Raw genomic sequence first — 19597 nt, 5'->3', positions numbered from 1 at the left:
CTAAAAGAATATAAATAATTTTACCAAATTTCTTCTTAATTTCTCCTGAAAAAGAAGAAAACAAAATATCAATGTCATTTTTATGAGAAAAGAACACAAAGAGAATTCAAATTTACTGATAAATTCAAATCTATAGTAAGTTAATTTCAGATGAACACACACACACAAAACGCATTGCACACACCACCCTCCCCCGAAACAGAATCCTACACAATAGCTCAGAGCTCACTATTGTGTCCAGGTGTTCTAGGTAAGTAAAAATGTGGAAAAGGGAGTTAATTTCATAGAATAATATGAAATTTAAAAAATAATAATTTTTCTGTTTAATTTATAAAGTAATTGTGTTTCTGAAAGTATTTTTTATATTAATAGTACAGAGAGAAGGGATGAGAGGTGGAAGGGAAGTGTGTGGACTCATAGCTGCTTCACTTTAACTGTAGCTGCTGCCCTGTGTGCTGTGTCCGGGCAAGTCCAGGGTGGAACTGGCCACTTCAGTGTTCCAGGTACACGCTCTATCCATGGGCCACTACAGGCTAGGCTGAATATATTTTTGGTCTATTTGAAATATTAATGTTTCTGTTATTCAGTCTGTCAGCTTTAGCAAGGTCATTGGATACTTTAAACTCATTAGTGAGTCTCACTGCTGTGGCAGTGACATGGTGCAGAGTGGCCACTACACTGTGGAAGGAACACTGACACGCAGCTCCTCCCAGTGACACAGGGTTAGCGGTCTGGAGGTTGCGTCCTCCATGCTTTAGTTCACGGGTTGATTTTTGACCACACTGAGTTTGAGTTTCTGATTTTACTCATTTCTGAATGAAGAAATTCTTAATTCTCATGGGTGCTATTTTCAGGACAAAGGATTTGGGTTCTCTGACAGAGATTTTGTTCCTCACTAGACCTTTCTGTGCCTTTCTCTTTTTTTTTTTTTTTTTTTTTTGTATTTTTCTGAAGCTGGAAACGGGGAGAGACAGTCAGACAGACTCCCGCATGCGCCCTACTGGGATCCACCCGGCACGCCCACCAGGGGCGACGCTCTGCCCACCAGGGGGCGATGCTCTGCCCTTCCAGGGCGTTGCTCTGCCCTTCCAGGGCGTTGCTCTGCCGCGACCAGAGCCACTCTAGCGCCTGGGGCAGAGGCCAAGGAGCCATCCCCAGCGCCCGGGCCATCTTTGCTCCAATGGAGCCTTGGCTGTGGGAGGGGAAGAGAGAGACAGAGAGGAAGGAGGGGAGGGAGGGGTGGAGAAGCAAAAGGGTGCTTCTCCTATGTGCCCTGGCCGGGGATTGAACCCGGGTCCCCCATGTGCCAGGCCGACGCTCTACCGCTGAGCCAACCGGCCAGGGCCTCTGTGCCTTTCTCTTAACGAAGTAACAAATATCCACACTCACACACAAGACAGATTTTCTATACACTGTAAAGAAGAGGCAGCGAAAGTCCTACATCTGCTAATGATTGCTTCTGCAACGTAGCCAAGAATTGTGTGTTCCATTATAAAGAATATGACTTGAAAATCCATTCCACAGAAATCATCACTACAATTTTAAAAATATCATATCATATATGGAGATATAAAGATTTGTAATAAATAAAAGGGTGACTGAAGGATACATGACTGTGGTGGTGAACACACTGCTCCTTACACGAGGTGTGATAGAATTGTGCACCTGAGGTCTGCAGAGTTTTGTTAATCAAGGTCACCCAAATAAATTTTATAAAGATAAAAACATCCATTTAAATTAGGAGAAATGATGTATATTTAATGAACTCTAAAAATTTTTAATAATATTCATTCTGTCCTGACCAGGTGGTGGCGCAGTGGATAGATCATCGGACTGGGATGTGGAAGATCCAGGTTCGAGACCCAGAGGTCACCACCTTGAGCGCACGTTCATCTGATTTGAGCAAAAGCTCACCAGCTTGGACCTAAGGTCGCTGTCTTGAGTAAGGGGTTACTTGGTCTGCTGTAGCCCCTGGTCAAGGCACATATGAGAAAGCAATCAATGAACCACTAAAGTGCCCCAACGAAAAACTGATGTTGATGCTTCTCATCTGTCTCCATTCCTGTTTGTCTGTCCCTATCTATACCTCTCTCTGACTCTTGCTCTGTCTCTGTTAAATATATATATATATATTCATTCTGGTATGTTTTATTTATTTATTTTTTTGTGACAGAGACAGAGAGAGAGAGAGAGAGAGAGGGACAGAGACAGGGACAGACAGGAAGGGAGAGAGATGAGAAGCATCAATTTTGTTGCAGCACCTTAGTTGTTCATTGATTGCTTTTTCATATGTGACTTGACTGGGGAGCGAGTGACCCCTTGTTCTAACCGGTGACCTTGGGCTCAACCTGTTGAGCCTTGTACTAACCGGATGAGCCCATGCACAAGCTGGAGAACTCAGACTTTCGAAACTGGGTCCTCCACTTCCCAGTCTGATGCTCTATCCACTGCACCACCACCTTATCAGGGTCATTCTGATATGTGTTTGTTTGTTTTTTATTTAGACAATTAAATTTAACAAGGTGACATTGGTCAACCAGAGTTCATAGATTTAGAGAAAACATCTCCATATCATTTCAACAGTAGATTATGCTGTATACTCATCACTCAAAGTCAAATCGTCCTCCATCACCCTACATTTTGTTTCTCTTTATGCCCCTCCTCTCACCCCCTTCCTCACCTCCCTTCCCCTCCCCTGGTAACCGCTGCACTTTTATTATGTTTATGAGACTCAATTTTGTAGTATTTTTTATCACTTTTCACTGTATGTAGACCACTAAGAAATATCTGCAATATTTAAACTGGTCTGTGGATGTTCATGTCTATATATATGTGTTCAGTTCTAATTGCAGAGCCTACATTGTCCAAATTTGCAAAAAACCACTGTGGAGAGTGACTGAAAGAATGCTCATGTAGGTAAATACGGGTTAAGGTTCTTGTGAATGTGAATCTATTCACAACGTTTTTGTCCACCAATTAATTTGCAACCTTCTTGTATTTGAATGTCTGTTTTAACTCAGGCCTGAATGAAGCTAAATAAATCAGATGAAGGGAAAGAAATGACAGTGAGGGAGGTTCTGAATCAAGTGACCACACTGTCCTTGGAAAAAACTTACACTCAGAAACTTTAAATGTACCTAATTTTTAGGTATCTGATTAATAAAATTCACTTGACAGAAAGGCTCTGTCTCCTTGATTGCAACAAGAAGAAAAGTGGTGGGTAATAAAGGGAGAAGTTAAAAAGAATATGAAATGGCTAGTCAGAGTTGCAAGGCCAGGTGACACTGAAACAAAAGGTAGATGATCATTCAGAGTTGAAGAGAAGGGAATGAGGAATAGATGAGGGAAGGACAGTGGGGTAGGTGAGTGGGACTTACCTTTGCTCGGTTCATTCTTGGCTGAAAAGTAAGAGGAAGAAATAAACAACTCATTCCCAGTGAAAACACAATATCGAGTAGGAAAGTAAACAGAAATAAGCCCCTCTATTTCTTAGTCCGCTGTGGAGCACACATGGACCCATATTTGTGAAAATAGGAACCATCAGGTTCCAAAGGACACCTCACCCATCAGGGTCAATGCTGTGTTCCCTCCCCTGTCCCTTGTGCACAAGATACTAAATGAGAAAGTAAAATGATGAGGGAGTTAGGTCAGAAATTCTGGGATGTGCCATATTAAGCATTCCTCGGTCATTGAACAATCATGTTTCAGATTTAAAAAGACCGTATTCACATATGAGACAGAGTTCACCAGCGTTGAGGGAGTGTAGAGTAGAGGCACCCATCCTGACAGTTACTGTAGCACTCCTCACATGACCCCTGCTCTGTACATAGAGGGACATATTCCTAAAGACCAGTCCCAAGGAAAAATAATATAATTGCAATCGTCGTTATAAAATATTAAGCTGCAGATGATTAAATTTTCTTCTTTTGGGACTGTGAGGTCAATAATTTTTCTTGCGCCCTTCAGACAAAAATTACAGGTCAGAGATGTATCACTTTTCCACTTGTCTTAAGACACTTCTTCCTTCTGCAATCTGTTGATTTGAAGTGCCATTTGTCATAGGACACTGGTGTCAACATAATGCCAAAGCAGAGAAAACAGGCATGATTGGATAGTTCTAAAGGCCAGAAAAAATTATGTAAAATATTTAGATACCTTGGGACAGATGGGTCATATGATCAAGGACAATGGAAGAAGGATGACCACTCTCTCACATCTGACCAGTGAATGATACAAGGTATTGATCATGACACAGGCTTTGAGAAGACAATGGACAGAGACACTGAGCACTGAAAGTCTGACTCTTTTCTTTGAAAGGTTTAGAGAAGTATTAATTGCATAATAATGAGACCTCAAGCTTGGAATACCTGAGAGAGGTCTTAAGTTACAATGTTTTCCAGAAATACTTACTTATATGTCTATATACATAGACACTAATATAAACATGCAATATAGGTATATATTAAAATTTTCTTATCTACCAACTGAATATCCTTCATCTCACCAATGTCTTAATGAAACTGTGACAATTTACTGCTGCAAGATAGAAGCAGCCAATGTTTACAGGGAGGTCATTATGTAAAATGACAGAAGAAAGGATGGGAGAGGATAAGAGGCAGGAAAGGGAAACGGACAGAATTCCAAATAAAAGAAATCTGTCTCAAAATCATGTGGGAGGGACAGCAGACATCTAGGAGAAAGACAGGTCAGCGGAAGGCACCTGGATAAATAAGCCCAGAAATGTCAAACAGAAAAACAAACCAGATGTTTCAAGTAGATGAAGAGTGAAGAAATATCAGTCATTTTACCTACTGTTTTGATAATTTCCTCTGAAAAAGAGAAGAAAAGGTTAATGTCAGTTTCATGGGAAACAATTACAGAGATAATTCAAATTTACTGATATATTCAGATTTAACGTTAAACAGACCACATTTCAGATGAACACACAAACATACAACAAATAACACATGTGCCCCAACACACAGCTACACAATGACTCAGAATCACTATTGTCCACAGTATTCTACAGTAAATAAATAAGTTAAAAAGGGTGTTAATTTAGTAAAATAATACAAAATTAAAATTATTTTTGTGTCTGATTTAGAAAATATTTGTTTTTTGAAAATATTTTATTTATTAATATTGCTGAGAAAATAAATGAGAGGCGGGAAGGAAGCATATGGACTCATAGCTGCTTCACTGTAGCTGTAGCTGCTGCCCTGTGTGCCGTGTCCGGGCAAGTTCAGGGTCGAACTGGCAACCTCAGTGTTCCAGGTCCATGCTCTATCCACGGGGCCACTACAGGCCAGGTTGAACATATTTTGGTCTATTCAAAATATGTTTGTTTTTGTTATTTAGTATATTAGCTTTAGTATGCTCATTGGATGCTTTATTTTTTTTTTTAATTTTTTTAAATTTTATTTTATTTATTCATTTTAGAGAGGAGAGAAAAAGGAAGAGAGAGAGACAGAGAGGGAGAGAGAGGAGAGAGAGACAGAGAGAGAGAAGGAGGGGAGGAGCTAGAAGCATCAACTCCCATATGTGCCTTGACCAGGCAAGCCCAGGGTTTCAAACCGGCGACCTCAGCACTTCCAGGTCGATGCTTTATCCACTGCGCCACCACAGGTCAGGCCCCATTGGATGCTTTAAACATGTCAGTGGGTCTTACTGCTGTGGCAGCAACATCGTGCAGAGTGGCCACCACACTGTGGAAGGAGCACTGACACACAGCTCCTCCCAGTGACACAGGGTCAGGGGTCTTGGTGCTGAGTCTCCCATGTTTTGTCCACGGGTTGGTTGTTAACCACACAGTATTGGAGATTCTGTTTTAACTCATTTCTGAATGAAGAAAATCTTAATTCCTATGGGTGCTGAATTCAGGGGACAGAAAGGACTGGGATTCTCTGACAGGGATTCTGTTTCTCAATAGACCTTATTGTGACTTTTCCTTAATCGAGAAACAAATATCTCAGCTCACATATGAGACACATTGTTTACACTCCGTAAAGTAGTGACAGCGAGAGCCCTACATCTGCTACATGTTGTTTCTGCAACGTGGACAACTCATGGACAGTGAGGGAGGTTCTGAATCAAATGACCTGAGCTGTCTTTGGAGAAAACTTACACCAACTAAATTTACAAGTACCTACACTTCCACATATCTGATTGATAAAATTAATTTGACATAAAGGCTCTGACTTCCAGATGTAACAACAATATAATTAGAAGGGTCATAATGGGTGAAAGTGAACAACAAATGAAGTCAGAAATCAGAGTTGGAAAACAAAGATACTGAGATAATAGTGAGATGATCATGCAGATGAAGACAACAGGATAAGGAATAATTGAGAGAATTAAAAGGGAAGTCAGTTATCGGTACTTACTTTTCTCTTTTCACTCACAGTTGAAAGGGAAAAGAAAACACTAAGCAACTCATTCGAAATGAAGACAGACTATCTGATAAGAAGAGCAGAAATCGGTCCCCACAGCTGGTTCACTGTGGAGCACAAGGGGACCCATGTCTGTGAAAGCAGGAACCCTGAGGATCAAAGGACACCTCACCCATCAGAGTCAGTGCTGTTCTCCCTCCCCTGTGCCCTGTGCACAGGATACTGAGTCAGGAAAGAAAACGATGAGGGAGTTAGGTCAGAAATGCTGGGATGAGCAATAGTAAGTGTTTGCATGTCACTGAACTATTGCCTTTCTGAGATTTAAAAAATATTTATGAAAATATGAAACAGGGACTTCTCCAGCAATAAGTATACAGTACATGGTACATTAAAAGAATTTCCCTAGGAAAAAAATATTGTAATTCTGGTTACAAAAAGACAATATTAAATTTTGAATGATTGCTTTATTTTTTTGTAGCATTGAGATCAATATCTTTTTTCTTACCTTTCACATGGAAAGTACAGATAAGAGATGTATCACATCTCCACTTGCCTTAAGACACTTCATTTTTCTATAAATTGATATTTTTAAGTGCAGTTTGTCATTTGATATCAGTGTCAACATAATGCCAAAGAATAAAAAACGGGTATGGTTGCATATTTTTAAAGGCCAAAAATATTATGTAAAATATTTAGATACCTTGGAACACCTGGGTCCTATGATCAAAGACAGTGGAAGTGGGACGCCCCACTCTCTCACACCTGACCAGTGAATGATACAAGGTATTTATCATGACACAGGCTTTGAGGAGACAATGCACAAAACTATTGGACACTGAAAGTTTGGAGTCTTTTCTCTCAAGAGTTTGGAGAAGTATTAATTACATAGTAATGGGCCCTCAAACTTGGAATACTTGACAGAGGTCTTAAATTTAAATGTTTTCTGAAAAAACATTTATATTCATATATGTACATGCTAATATAATCTTATAATATATGCATATATTAGATATCATGTATCTGTTAGCTTAACACCCTACATCTCACCAATGTCTTAATGAAACTGTGACAATTTCCTGCAAGAGAGAAGCAACCAATGTTTACAGAGAAAAAATTCTGTAATATGAGAAAAGATGGAATGGGAAAGAATGGAAGGTAGGAAACAGAAATGGACTAAAGGCCATTAAATGAATAAAATGATCAGAGGTGTTAAAGAGAGAAATAAACCAGATGTTTTCAATTGGATCAAGATTAAAGAAATATCAGTAAATTTACCTAGTTTTTTCTCCAATTCCTCTGAAAAAGAAAAAATGGTCAACGTGAGTTTCATGGGAAACAACCACAAAGAGAATTGAAATTTACTGATTAATTCAAATTTAATATTAGGGGAATTTCAGATGAACACGCAAACACACAGCAATCACCCCTCCCCATAAACACCCCTACACATGGGCTCAGAGCTCACTATTGTCACAGGTGTTCTACAGTAAGTAAAAAGTTTGAAACACAAGTTAATTTAGTTAAAATAATATGAATTTGAAAAAATATTAGTTTTGCTGCTTAATTGATAAAATAATTGTTTTTTAGAAAGTATTTTATTTATTAATATTACTGAAAAAAGGAATTGGGGGCAGGAGGGAAGCATGTGGACTCATAGCTGCTTCACTGTAGCTGTAGCTACTGCCCTGTGTGCCGAGTCCGGGCAGTCCAAGGCTGAACTGGCCACCTCAGTGTTCCAGGTCCACACTCTATCCACGGGGCCACCACAGGCAGGCTGAAAGTATTCTTGGTCTACTTGAAATATTTATGTCTCTCTTATTCCATTTGTGAGCTTTGTATGGTCACTGGATACTTTAAACACATCAGTGACTCTCACTGCTGCGGCAGCGACATGGTGCAGAGTGGCCACCACACTGTGGAAGGAGCACTGACACACAGCTCCTCCCAGTGACACAGGGTCAGGGGTCTGGGGGCTGCGTCCTTCATGTTTTTGTCTACAGACTGATTCCTAACCACACTGTGTTTCAGTTTCTGATTTAATTCATTCCTGAATGAAGGAAATCTTAATTCTCATGGGTGCTGAATTCAGGACAGAGAAAGGATTTAGATTCTCTGACAGATATTTTGTTCCTCAGTGGACCTTACTGTGCCTTTCTCTTAATGAAGTAACAAATATTTAAGCTCACACACATGAGACAGGTGTTCTGCACACTGTAAAGAAGAGGCAGTGAAAGTCCCCTATCTGCTAATGGTTGTTTCTGCAACATAGCCAATAATTGTGTGTTCCATAATAAAGAATATACCATGGAAATCCATTTCACAGAAATCATCACTACAATTTTAAAAATACCATGTAGTAAATGGCAACATAAAGATTTAAATAAATAAAAGGGTAACAGAGGGATACGTGACTGGGGTGTTGAACACACTGTCCCGTACAGAGGGGGTTTGAGAGAATTGTGCACCTGAGATCTGTATAGTTTTGTTAACCAAGGTCACCCCAATACATTTTATAAAAGATATAAAAATCTATTTAAATAGGAGAAATGAAGTGCATTTAATGAACTCTAAAAAATTTTTAAAATATTCTTTCTGGTATGTTTATATATTTATATATTTATTTTTTGGTGACAGATACAGAGAGAGAGACAGAGAGAGGGACAGACAGAGACAGACAGACAGGAAGGGAGAGAAATGATAAGCACCAATTCTCCGTTTCAGTACCTTAGTTGTTCATTGATTGCTTTCTCATATGTGCCTTGACCAAAGGCTACAGCAGATCAAGTGATCCCTTGCTCGAGCCAGCAACCTTGGGCTCAAGCTGGTGAGCCTTGTTTGAATCAATTGAGCCCATGCTAAAGCTGGTGAACGCGAGGTTTCGAACCTGGGTCCTCCGTTTCCCAGTCCAATGCTCCATCCACTGCACCACCACCTGGTCAGGCTCGTTATGATATGTGTTTTTTAATTTTTTTATTTAGATAATTAAATTTAACAGGGTGACGTTGGTCAACCAGAGTACATAGATTTAGAGAAAACATCTCCACCTCATTCTGGCAGTCGATTATGCTGTATACCCATCCCCAAAGTCAAATCGTCCTCCGTCACCCTATATTTTGTTTCTCTTTATGTCCCTCTCCACCCCCTTCCTCTTCTTCATTCCCCTCCCCATGGTAACCACTGCACTTTTATCTATGCCCAGGAGTCTCAATTTTGTAGTATTCTTGATCACTTTTCACTGTACGTAGACCACTAAGAAACATCTGTCATATTTAAACTGGTCTGTGGATGTTCATGTCTGTATATATGTGTTCAGTTCTAATTGCAGTGCCTACACTGTCCAAATTTGCAACAACCACTGTACAAGAGTGACTGAAAAAATGCTCATGCAGGTAAATACAGTTTAAGGTTCATGTGAATGTGGATCCATTCACAATGTTTTTGTTCACCAATTAGTTCTCAACCTTATTGTATTTGAGTGTCTGTTTTAATTCAGTCCTGAATGAAGCTGAGTGAATCAGATGAAGGGAAAGAAATGACAGTGAGGGAGGTTCTGAGTCACATGACCTCACTGTCCTTGGAGAAAACTTACACTCAGAAACTTTAAATGTACCTAAACTCCAAGATATCTGATTAATAAAATTCACTTGACAGAAGGCTCTGTCTCCTTGATTGCAAAAACAAGAAAAATGGTGGAGTAATAAAGGGAGAAATTAAAAAGAAAATGAAATGACTAATCAGAGTTAAAAGGCCAAGACACTGAGACAAAGGTAGCTGTTCATTCAGAGTTGAAGAGAAGGGAATGAGGAACAGGTGAGGGAAGGACAGTGGGGTAGGTGAGCGGGACTTACCTTCGCTCAGTTCCTTCTTGGCTGAAAAGTAAGAGGAAGAAATAAACAACTCATTCTCAACAAAAACACAACATTGAGTAGGAAAGTAAACAGAAATAAATCCTCCATTTCCTAGTCCACTCTGGAGCACACATGGACCTGTATTTGTGAAAATAGGAACCATCAGGTTCCAAAAAACACCTCATCCATCAGAGACAAAGCTATTTTCCCTCCCCTGTCCCTTATGCAGAAGAAACTAAATGAGAAAATAAATGATGAGGGAGTTAGGTCAGAAATTCTGGGATGTGCCATATTAAGCATTCCTCGGTCATTGAACAATCATGTTCAGATTTAAAAAGACTGTATTCACATATGAGACAAAGAGTTTGCCAGCATTGAAGAAGAGGCACCCAACTTGACAATTTTGTTGCACTCGTCATATGACACCTGCTCTGTACACAGAGGGACATATTCCTAAAGAACAATCCCAAGGAAAAATAATATAATTATAATCGTCGTTAGAAAAATATTAAGCTGCAGAAGATTAAATTTTCTTCCTTTGAGATCTGAGGTCAATAATTTTTCTTGCACCCTTCAGACAAAAAGTACAGGTCAGACATGTATCACTTTTCAACTTGCCTTAAGACACTTCTTCCTTCTGCAGTTTGTTTATTTTGAAGTGCCATTTGTCATATGACACTGGTGTCAACTTAATACCAAAGAATAAAAAACAGGCATGGCTGGATATTTTTAAAGGACAAAAAAATTATGTAAAATATTAGAGACCTTGGAACACATGGGTCATATGATCAAGGACAGTGGAAGAGGGACGCCCCACTCTCTCACACCTGACCAGAGAATGATGTCAGGTATTTATCATGACACAGGCTGTGAGAAGACATTGGGGAGAGACACTGAATGCTGCCAGTCTGGGCTCTTTTCTTTCAAGGCTTTGGAAAAGTGTTAATTGCATAATAACGGACCTTGAAACTTGGAAAACTTGACAGAGGTCTTAAGTTTGAATATTTTCCTGAAATACATATTTATATTTTTATATACATACACACTAATATAAACCTGCAATATAGGTATACATTAAAATTTTCTTATCTACCAACTGAATACCCTTCATCTCACCAAAGTCTTAATGAAACTGAGACAATTTACTGCAAGACAGAAGCAGCCAATGTTTACAGGGAGATAATTATGTAAAATAATAGTGGGGAGATAATTATGTAAAATGACAGAAGAAAGGATGGGAGAGGATAAGAGGGAGGAAAGGGAAATGGACAGAGTTCCAAATAGAAGAAATTCTGTCTCAAAATCACATGGGGGGACAGCAGACATCTAGGGAAAGACAGGTCAACGGAAGGCACTTCGATAAAAAGGTCAGAAATGTCAAACAGAAAAATAAACCAGAAGTTTTAAGTGGATGAAGAGTAAAGAAATATCAGTAAATTTACCTGTTTCCTTATATTTTTCTGAAAAAAAGAAATAGGAAACAGTTAGTCAATTTCATGGGAAACAACTACAAAGAGAATTCAAATTTACTGATATATTCAAATTTAAAGTTAAACAGACCACGTTTCAGATGAACACACAAACACATAACAAATAACCCATCTGCCCAACTCACAGCTACACAGTGACTCAGAGCTCGCTACTGTCCACAGTATTCTACAGTAAATGAATAACTTAAAAGGGTGTTAATTTAGTAAAATAATAAAAAATTAAAATTATTTGTTTTTCTGTTTATTTTATAAAATATTTGTGTTTTTGAAAACATTTTATTTATTACTATTACTGAGAAAAGAAATGGGAGGCAGGAGGGAAGCATGTGGACTCATAGCAGCTTCACTGTAGCTGTAGCTGCTGCCCTGTGTGCTGTGTCCGGGCAAGTCCAGGGGCGAACTGGCGACCTCAGTGTTCCAGGTCCACGCTCTGTCCACGGGGCCACCACATGCTAGGCTGAAAATATTCTTGGTCTCTTTGAGATATTTATGTTACTGTTATTCCAATTATTATATTTGTATGGTCACTGGATGCTTTAAACACATCAGGGAGTCTCACTGCTGCGACAGCGACATGGTGCAGAGTGGCCACCACACTGTGGAAGGAGCACTGACACAGAGCTCCTCCCAGTGACACAGGGTCAGGTGTCTGGGGGCTGCGTCCTCCATGTCTTTGTCCACGTATTGGTTGTTAACTGCACTGTATTGGAGATTCTGTTTTCACTCATTTCTGAATGAAGGAAATCTTAATTCCTATGGGTGCTGAATTCAGGACAGAGACAGGACTGGGATTCTCTGACCGAGATTTTGCTTCTCAGTGGACCTTATTGTGCCTTTTCCTTAAATGAGAAACAAATATATATCTCAGCTCACATATGAAACAGGTTGTTGACACTCTGTAACGTAGTGACAGTGAAAGCCCTACATCTGATACATGTTGTTTCTGCAACGTGGACAAGTCATGGACAGTGAGGGAGGTTCGGAATCAAATGATCTGAGCTGTCTTTGGAGAAAACTTACACCAACTAAATTTACAAGTTTCTACACTTCCACATATCTTATTGATAAAATTAATTTGACATAAAGGCTCTGACTTCTTGATGTAACAACAAGACAATTGGAGAGATCATAATGGGAGAAACTGAAAAACAAATGAAGTCAGGGAATCAGAGTTGAAAGACCAAGATACTGAGACAATAGTGAGATGATCATTTAGACGAAGACAACAGTATAAGGAACAATTGAGAGAATTATAAAGGGAGTCGGTTATTGGTACTTATCTTTCACTCACAGGTGAAAGGGAAAAGGAAGAAATAAACAGCTCATTCCCAATAAAAACACAATATTGGGTAGGAAAGTAAACAAAAATAAGCCCCTCCATTTCCTAGTTCACTGTGGAGCACACGGGGACCCATGTCTGTGAAAGCAGGAACCCTGAGGATCCAAAGGACACCTCACCCATCAGAGTCAGTGCTGTTCTCCCTCCCCTGTCCCCTGTACACAGGAAACTAAGTCAGGAAATAAGACAATGAGGGAGTTAGGTCAGAAATGCTGGGATAGTAAGTGTTCTCTGTCACTGGACTATCAGCCTTTTGAGATAGAAAGAATTCGTATTCACATATGAGACAGGGACTTCATTGTTGATGAGTAAGCCTACAGTGACATAGGCCCCATCTCAACAAAAGTGTTTTTGTTGCACTAGTCACATGAAATCCACTCTGTACATTAGAGGAATTTCCCTAGAAAAAAAAATTGTAATTCTGGTTACAAAAAGACAATATTAATTTTTGAATGATTAAGTTTGCTTTATTTTTTTTGTAGCATTGTGGTCAATATATTTTTCTCTTACCTTTCACGTGAAAAGTACAGATAAGAGATGTATCACTTTTCCACTTGCCTTAAGACACTTCATCCTTCTATAAATAGATATTTTTAAGTGCAGTTTGTTATTTGATATCACTGTCAACACAATGCCAATGAATAAAAAACAGGCATGGTGGGATATTTTCAAAGGCCAGAGAAATTTATGTGAACTATTTGGAGATCTTGGAACACTGGGTCATATAATCAAGGACAGTGGACGAGGGATGCCCCACTCTCTCACACCTGACCAGTGAATGATGTCAGGTATTTATCATGACACAGGCTTTGAGGAGACAACGCACAGCTGCATTGGACACTGAAAGTTTGTAGTTTTTTCTCTCAAGAGTTTGGAGAAATAGTAAATACATAATAATGGGCCCTCAACTTTGGAATACTTGATAGAAGTCTTCAGTTTAAATATTTTCTGGAAATACTGTACATACATTTATATTCATATATACACATTAATATAATCTTATATGTATATATTAGGTATCATGTATCTGTTAGCTTAATACCCTTCATCTCACCAATGTCTTAATGAATCTGAGACAATTTACTGCAAGACAGAGAGCAACCAACGTTTACAGGGAAATAAGTATGTAAAATGAGAAAACATGGAGTGGGAAAGAATGGAGGGCAGGAAACAAAAATGGACTAAAGTCCATTAAATGAATAAAAAGGTCAGAGATGTTAAAGAGAGAAATAAACCAAATGTTTTCAGTTGGATCAAGACTAAAGAAATATCAGTAAATTTACCTATTTTTTCCTCCAACTCCTCTGAAAAATAAAAATAAAAGGTCAATGTGGATTTCATGGGAAACAACCACAAAGAGAATTGAAATGTACTGATTAATTCAAATTTAATATTAGAGAATTTCAGGTGAACATGCAAACACACAGCAAATCACACCCCCCCCACACACACACCATAGACACCCTTACACACAGGCTCAGCATTCACTACTGTCCACAGGTGTACTGCAGTAAGTAAAAAGGTTGAAAAAGAAGTTAATTTAGTAAAATAATATGAAATTTGAAAAATATTAGTTTTCTGTTTAATTTATTAATTAAATAATTCTATTTTTGAAAATATTTTATTTATTAATATTACTGAGAAAAAAAATTGATGGCAGGAGAGAAGGTATAGACTCATAGCTGCTTCACTGTAGCTGTACCTGCTGCCCTGGGTGCCGTGTCCGGGCAAGTCCAGGGTCGAACTGACCACCTCAGTGTTCCAGGTCCACGCTGTATCCACAGGGTCACCACAGGCCAGACTAATTATATTCTTGGTCTATTTGAAATATTTATGTCTCTTTTATTCCATTTGTTAGCTTAATATTGTCATTGGATGCTTTAAGCACATCAGTGAGTGTCACTGCTGTGGCAGCGACATCATGCAGAGTGGCCACCACACTATGGAAGGAGCACTGACACACAGCTCCTCCCAGTGACACAGGGTCAGGGTCTGGGGGCTGCGTCCTCCATGTTTTGTCCATGGACTGATTTTTAATCACACTGTGTTTGAACTGCTGTTTTAATTCATTCCTGAATGAAGAATATCTTAGTACTCCTGGGTGCTGAATTCAGGAGAGTCAGGACTGAGATTCTAAAACAGAGATTCTGTTTCTCACTGGACATTACAAGGTCTTTTTTCCAAACTGAGAAAAAATATCTCAGCACATATATATGAGAGATGTTTTGTACACAGTGTAAATAAGTGTCAGGTAAGTGTTTCATTGGCTAATGCTTGTTTCTGCAACATGCCCAAATCATGTCTATTCCATGCATAAATAATATACCTTGAAAATTCATTGACTGAAATCATCACTACAATTTAAAAAATACCATGTGATATGTGGGAACATAAATATTTAAAATAATTAAAAGGGCGACAGAAGGATACATTACTGGGGTGGTGAACACACTGCCATGTTCAGATGAGGTGTGAGAGAATTGTGCACTTGACACCTGCATACTTTATTAACCACAGTCACACCAATCTATATAAATAAAAATATAAATGTTCATTTGTTCAAAATCTTAAATCTTCGAAAGTTCTTCACTGATTGCTTTGAAAATTTGACACAACATTGCATTTGAATACACCTGTTTTTATATACCTACTATTATATAGATGTCACACCTGTGACAGGTAAAAAGATGCTTATTTTGGAAAAACAGCATTATCTGTTGGACATAAAATCAACACACGCTATACTAAACATTTTGCAATTCCATTCCAATGTCCGATTTATGACCCATTTACAATTTCCAAATTTCCAGTTTTGTGATCCCATTTCAATGTTTCCAACTGCACTGTTCAAAGAAACTATGATACAGACTGTACACCGTGCATCTCAATCAAGATGAATGCTTCTTTCTTCGCATGCTGTTGGTAAGTGTGCTCGGCCCACTGTCTTTACAGCAATTGAGAATTGTCAACAGTGTTACACATGCCACTTTCCACAGTGCACGTCAAGCTCTGAATTTATTGGAAAACGACCGACACTGGGACGTATGCATTAATGACGCGTGCAACAAGTCACATCCAAATCAAATTTGTACATGGTTTGCAATCATATTGACCACCTGCTCTCCTTCATCTCCAACAGAGTTATGGGAGAAATGTAAATCACACATGGCTGAAGATATTTTCCGTTGAATACGCCAGGACAATTCAAATATAAACATGGATTTCACAGCAGAAATCTACAACAAAGCATTGATAATGATTGAAGATTTGTGCTTAGAAATCATGAACAAAGTTCTCAATCAATTGGCATTGCCATCACTGAATCGATCTGCTGCTTCCTTCGATGTAGAATTGTGTCATGAACAAAATTACAACACAAGTGATCTTTTGTCGTATGTGCAATCAAATATTCCTAAGCTAACATTGAGCAAAAAGGCATTTATGATTAAATAATGCAAACTGCCAATAACGAGGTTGGAGAAATCTTCTTAGATGCGCCAGCAGGAACTGGTAAAATGTTTCTAATTAGATTGATTCTGGCAGCAATTCGATCGCAAAATGACATAGCCTTAGCCTTGCTTCGTCGGGAATAGCTGCGACATTGCTACCAGGTGGAAGAGCTGCTCATTCCGCTTTGAAATTGCCATTGAACATGCCATTCATTGAAACTCCCACATGCAACATTTCCAAAGCATCCGGAATGGGAAAAGTATTGCAGAAATGCAAACAAATCTCTTGAGGCTTTTAATCGATTATTGCAAGATTTGCGTGGAAACATCAGACCACTTGGGAATGCATTAATACTGCTTGCAGGAGATTTCAGGCAAACATTACCTGTAATTACTCGATTGACACCAGCAGATGAAATAAATGCTTGCCTGAAATAATCTACTTTGTGGCGACACGTAAAGACGTTAAAATTAACTACAAATATGCGTGTCCAGCTGCAAAACAATTGATCAGCTGAGATATTCTCACATCAACTGCTGGAAATTGGGAATGGAAAGGTGCTGGTTGATCTGATCTCAGGACGAATTTCATTGCCTTATAACTTCTCAATTTAGTGATGTCAAAAGAAGAATTGGTTGAAAAAGTATTTCCCAATACTCAAACCAAATATAAGAATCACGACTGGCTGAGTGAATGAGTTATTCTTGCGGCCAAGAACAAAGACGTCTACTAACTTAATAATATTATTCAGTTTAACATTCAAAGCGAGACAGTCACATACAAGTTTGTCGACACTCTTGTGGAAGCAGATGAAGCTGTTAATTATCCAACAGAATTTTTAAATTCACTCGATCTGACAAGGATGCCACCGCATGTACTGCAATTGAAAATCGGCGTGCCAATTATCATATTGCGAAATGTCAACCAGCCAAAGTTTTGCAACGGCAGGCGGTTTGCAGTAAAGAAATTAATGAGCAACGTCGTAGAAGCAACAATCTTGACAGGACCTTTCAAAGGTGAAGATGTCCTCATTCCTCGCATTCCTATGATTCCAAGACATATGCCATTTCAGTTTAAGAGATTGCAATTCCCAATTCTATTGGTGTTTGCAATCACCATCAACAAAGCTCAGGGCCAATCTTTAGAACTGTGCAGTTTAGATCTAGACACGATTGCTTCTCACATGGACAATTATATGTTGTGTGTTCTAGAGTCAGCAAACCAGACAATCTCTATATCTGCACAGAAAATGGAACAACAAAAAATATTGTATACCCACAAGCATTGTGAAATTAAACATATTAGAAATGTGCACTTTCTCTTTTCTTTCTTTTCCATTTAACCAGACTGAGCCACAGCAATGCGTGGCCAGGTACAGCTAGTAAATTAAATAAAGCATTAAAATACCTTTTGCCTAGGAGAAATCAGGCATATTTAATAAATTATGTAAATTTTCAAAGTATTTATTTGAAACATTTTAATAAAATATTTTTTATTTCTTTTTGCTCTGTATGGACAACTCTAGAACATTTGTCACATTTAAAGTGGTCTCTGCATGCATATATATACATTTATATACATATATATGCATTTATATAAATAAATAAATAAACATATAAATACATATGTATGTATTCCATTCTAATTTCAGTACCTAAAGTGTACAAATTTGCAACAACCACTGTATAAAAGTTATTGAAAGATTGCTCATATAGGTTATTACAGGATTAGGTTCTTATGAGTGTCTATTCAGAACATTTTTGTACATGTATTATTTCTCTTTGTTATTATATTTGAGTGTCTGTTTTAAGCCATGCCTGAATGAAGCAAAGTAAATTAGATGAAGGGGAAAAAATGATAGTAAGGAAGGTTCTGTAACAAATGACCAGAGTTGTCCTTGAAGAATTCTTGTAGTCAAAATATCAAAACCTACCTACACTTCTAGATACGCTATTAATAAAATCAATTTGACAAAAAAACTTTGACTCCTTGATTGAAACACAATGGGAGGGGTAACAATGTGAGAAACTGAACAACATATGAACACAGGGAATCAGAGCTGGAAGACTAAGACACTGAGACAAAGGCAGATGGTCACTGAGAGAGAAGACAGGGGATAAGGAACAGGTGAGGGAAGGACAGGGGAGGTTATTGGTGCTGACCTGTCTCCTGTTCACTCTCAGGTAAAAGGGAAAAGGAAGAAATAAACAAAGCATTCCAAGTGAAAACAGATTATCAGGGAGGAAGGAGATCAGAAATGGAGCCCTTTCCTAGTTCACTGTGGAGCACACGGGGACCCATGTCTGTGAAAGCAGGAACCCTGAGGATCCAAAGGACACCTCCCCCATCAGAGTCAGTGCTGTTCTCCCTCCCCTGTCACCTGTGCACAGGAAACTAAGTCAGGAAAGAAAACGATGAGAGAGTTAGGTCACAAATGCTGAAATGTGCATTACTTAAGTGTTCTCATGTTGGGGAACTATCATCTTTTTCAGATTAAAAAACAAACGTATTCACACAGGAGACAGGGACTTAACCAGTGGTGAGGAAGCCAACAGGAGAGACCCCATCATGAGAAACCTGGTTTTGTTGCACTCGTCATATGACACCTGCTTTGTGCACAGAAGGATATATTCTTAAAGAACATTCTCAGAAAAAAAGCAATATTAAGCTCTGAATGTTTAAATTGTCTTTTTTTGAATCTTGGTCAACTGTTTTCTTGTACTCATCATATAAAAAGTACAGGTCAGAGATGCATCACTTTTTTTTTTAAATTAAATTTAATGCAGTGACATTGATAAATCAGGGTACATATGTTGAGAGAAAATATCTCTAGATTATTTTGACATTTGATTGTGCTGTATACCCCTCCCCCAAAGTTAAATTGTCTTCTGTCACCTTCTATCTGGTTTTCTTTGTGCCCCTCCCCTCCCCAAACCCCTCTCTCCTTCTTCACACCCTCCCCCCCTCCCCCAACCTCCCGCCCCTGTTGCCATCACATTCTTGTTCATGTCTCTGAGTCTCATTTTTATGTCCCTTCTATGTATGGATTCATCTTAGTTTTTTTTTCTGATTTACTTATTT

The 19597-nt window shown here is 38.7% G+C and overlaps 1 protein-coding gene across 1 annotated transcript in view; it reads right to left on the bottom strand.

Annotated features, from left to right (window-relative positions):
- LOC136319150 (uncharacterized) overlaps positions 1–19597 on the bottom strand; it is a 348276-nt gene that overhangs the window by 280735 nt on the left and 47944 nt on the right. Inside the window, exons 13-15 of the mRNA XM_066252549.1 lie at positions 14350–14370; positions 11680–11697; positions 10238–10258 (exon numbers count right to left, since the gene is read on the bottom strand). Of these exons, the coding sequence (XP_066108646.1) occupies positions 10238–10258; positions 11680–11697; positions 14350–14370 (60 nt within the window). The remainder of the gene's footprint in view (positions 1–10237; positions 10259–11679; positions 11698–14349; positions 14371–19597) is intronic.

The sequence above is a fragment of the Saccopteryx bilineata genome, chromosome 1 (assembly GCF_036850765.1).
Source record: "Saccopteryx bilineata isolate mSacBil1 chromosome 1, mSacBil1_pri_phased_curated, whole genome shotgun sequence".
NCBI lineage: Eukaryota > Metazoa > Chordata > Mammalia > Chiroptera > Emballonuridae > Saccopteryx > Saccopteryx bilineata.
Note: the sequence above shows the minus strand (reverse complement) of the source record. Positions and strands in the feature narration are given on the sequence as shown.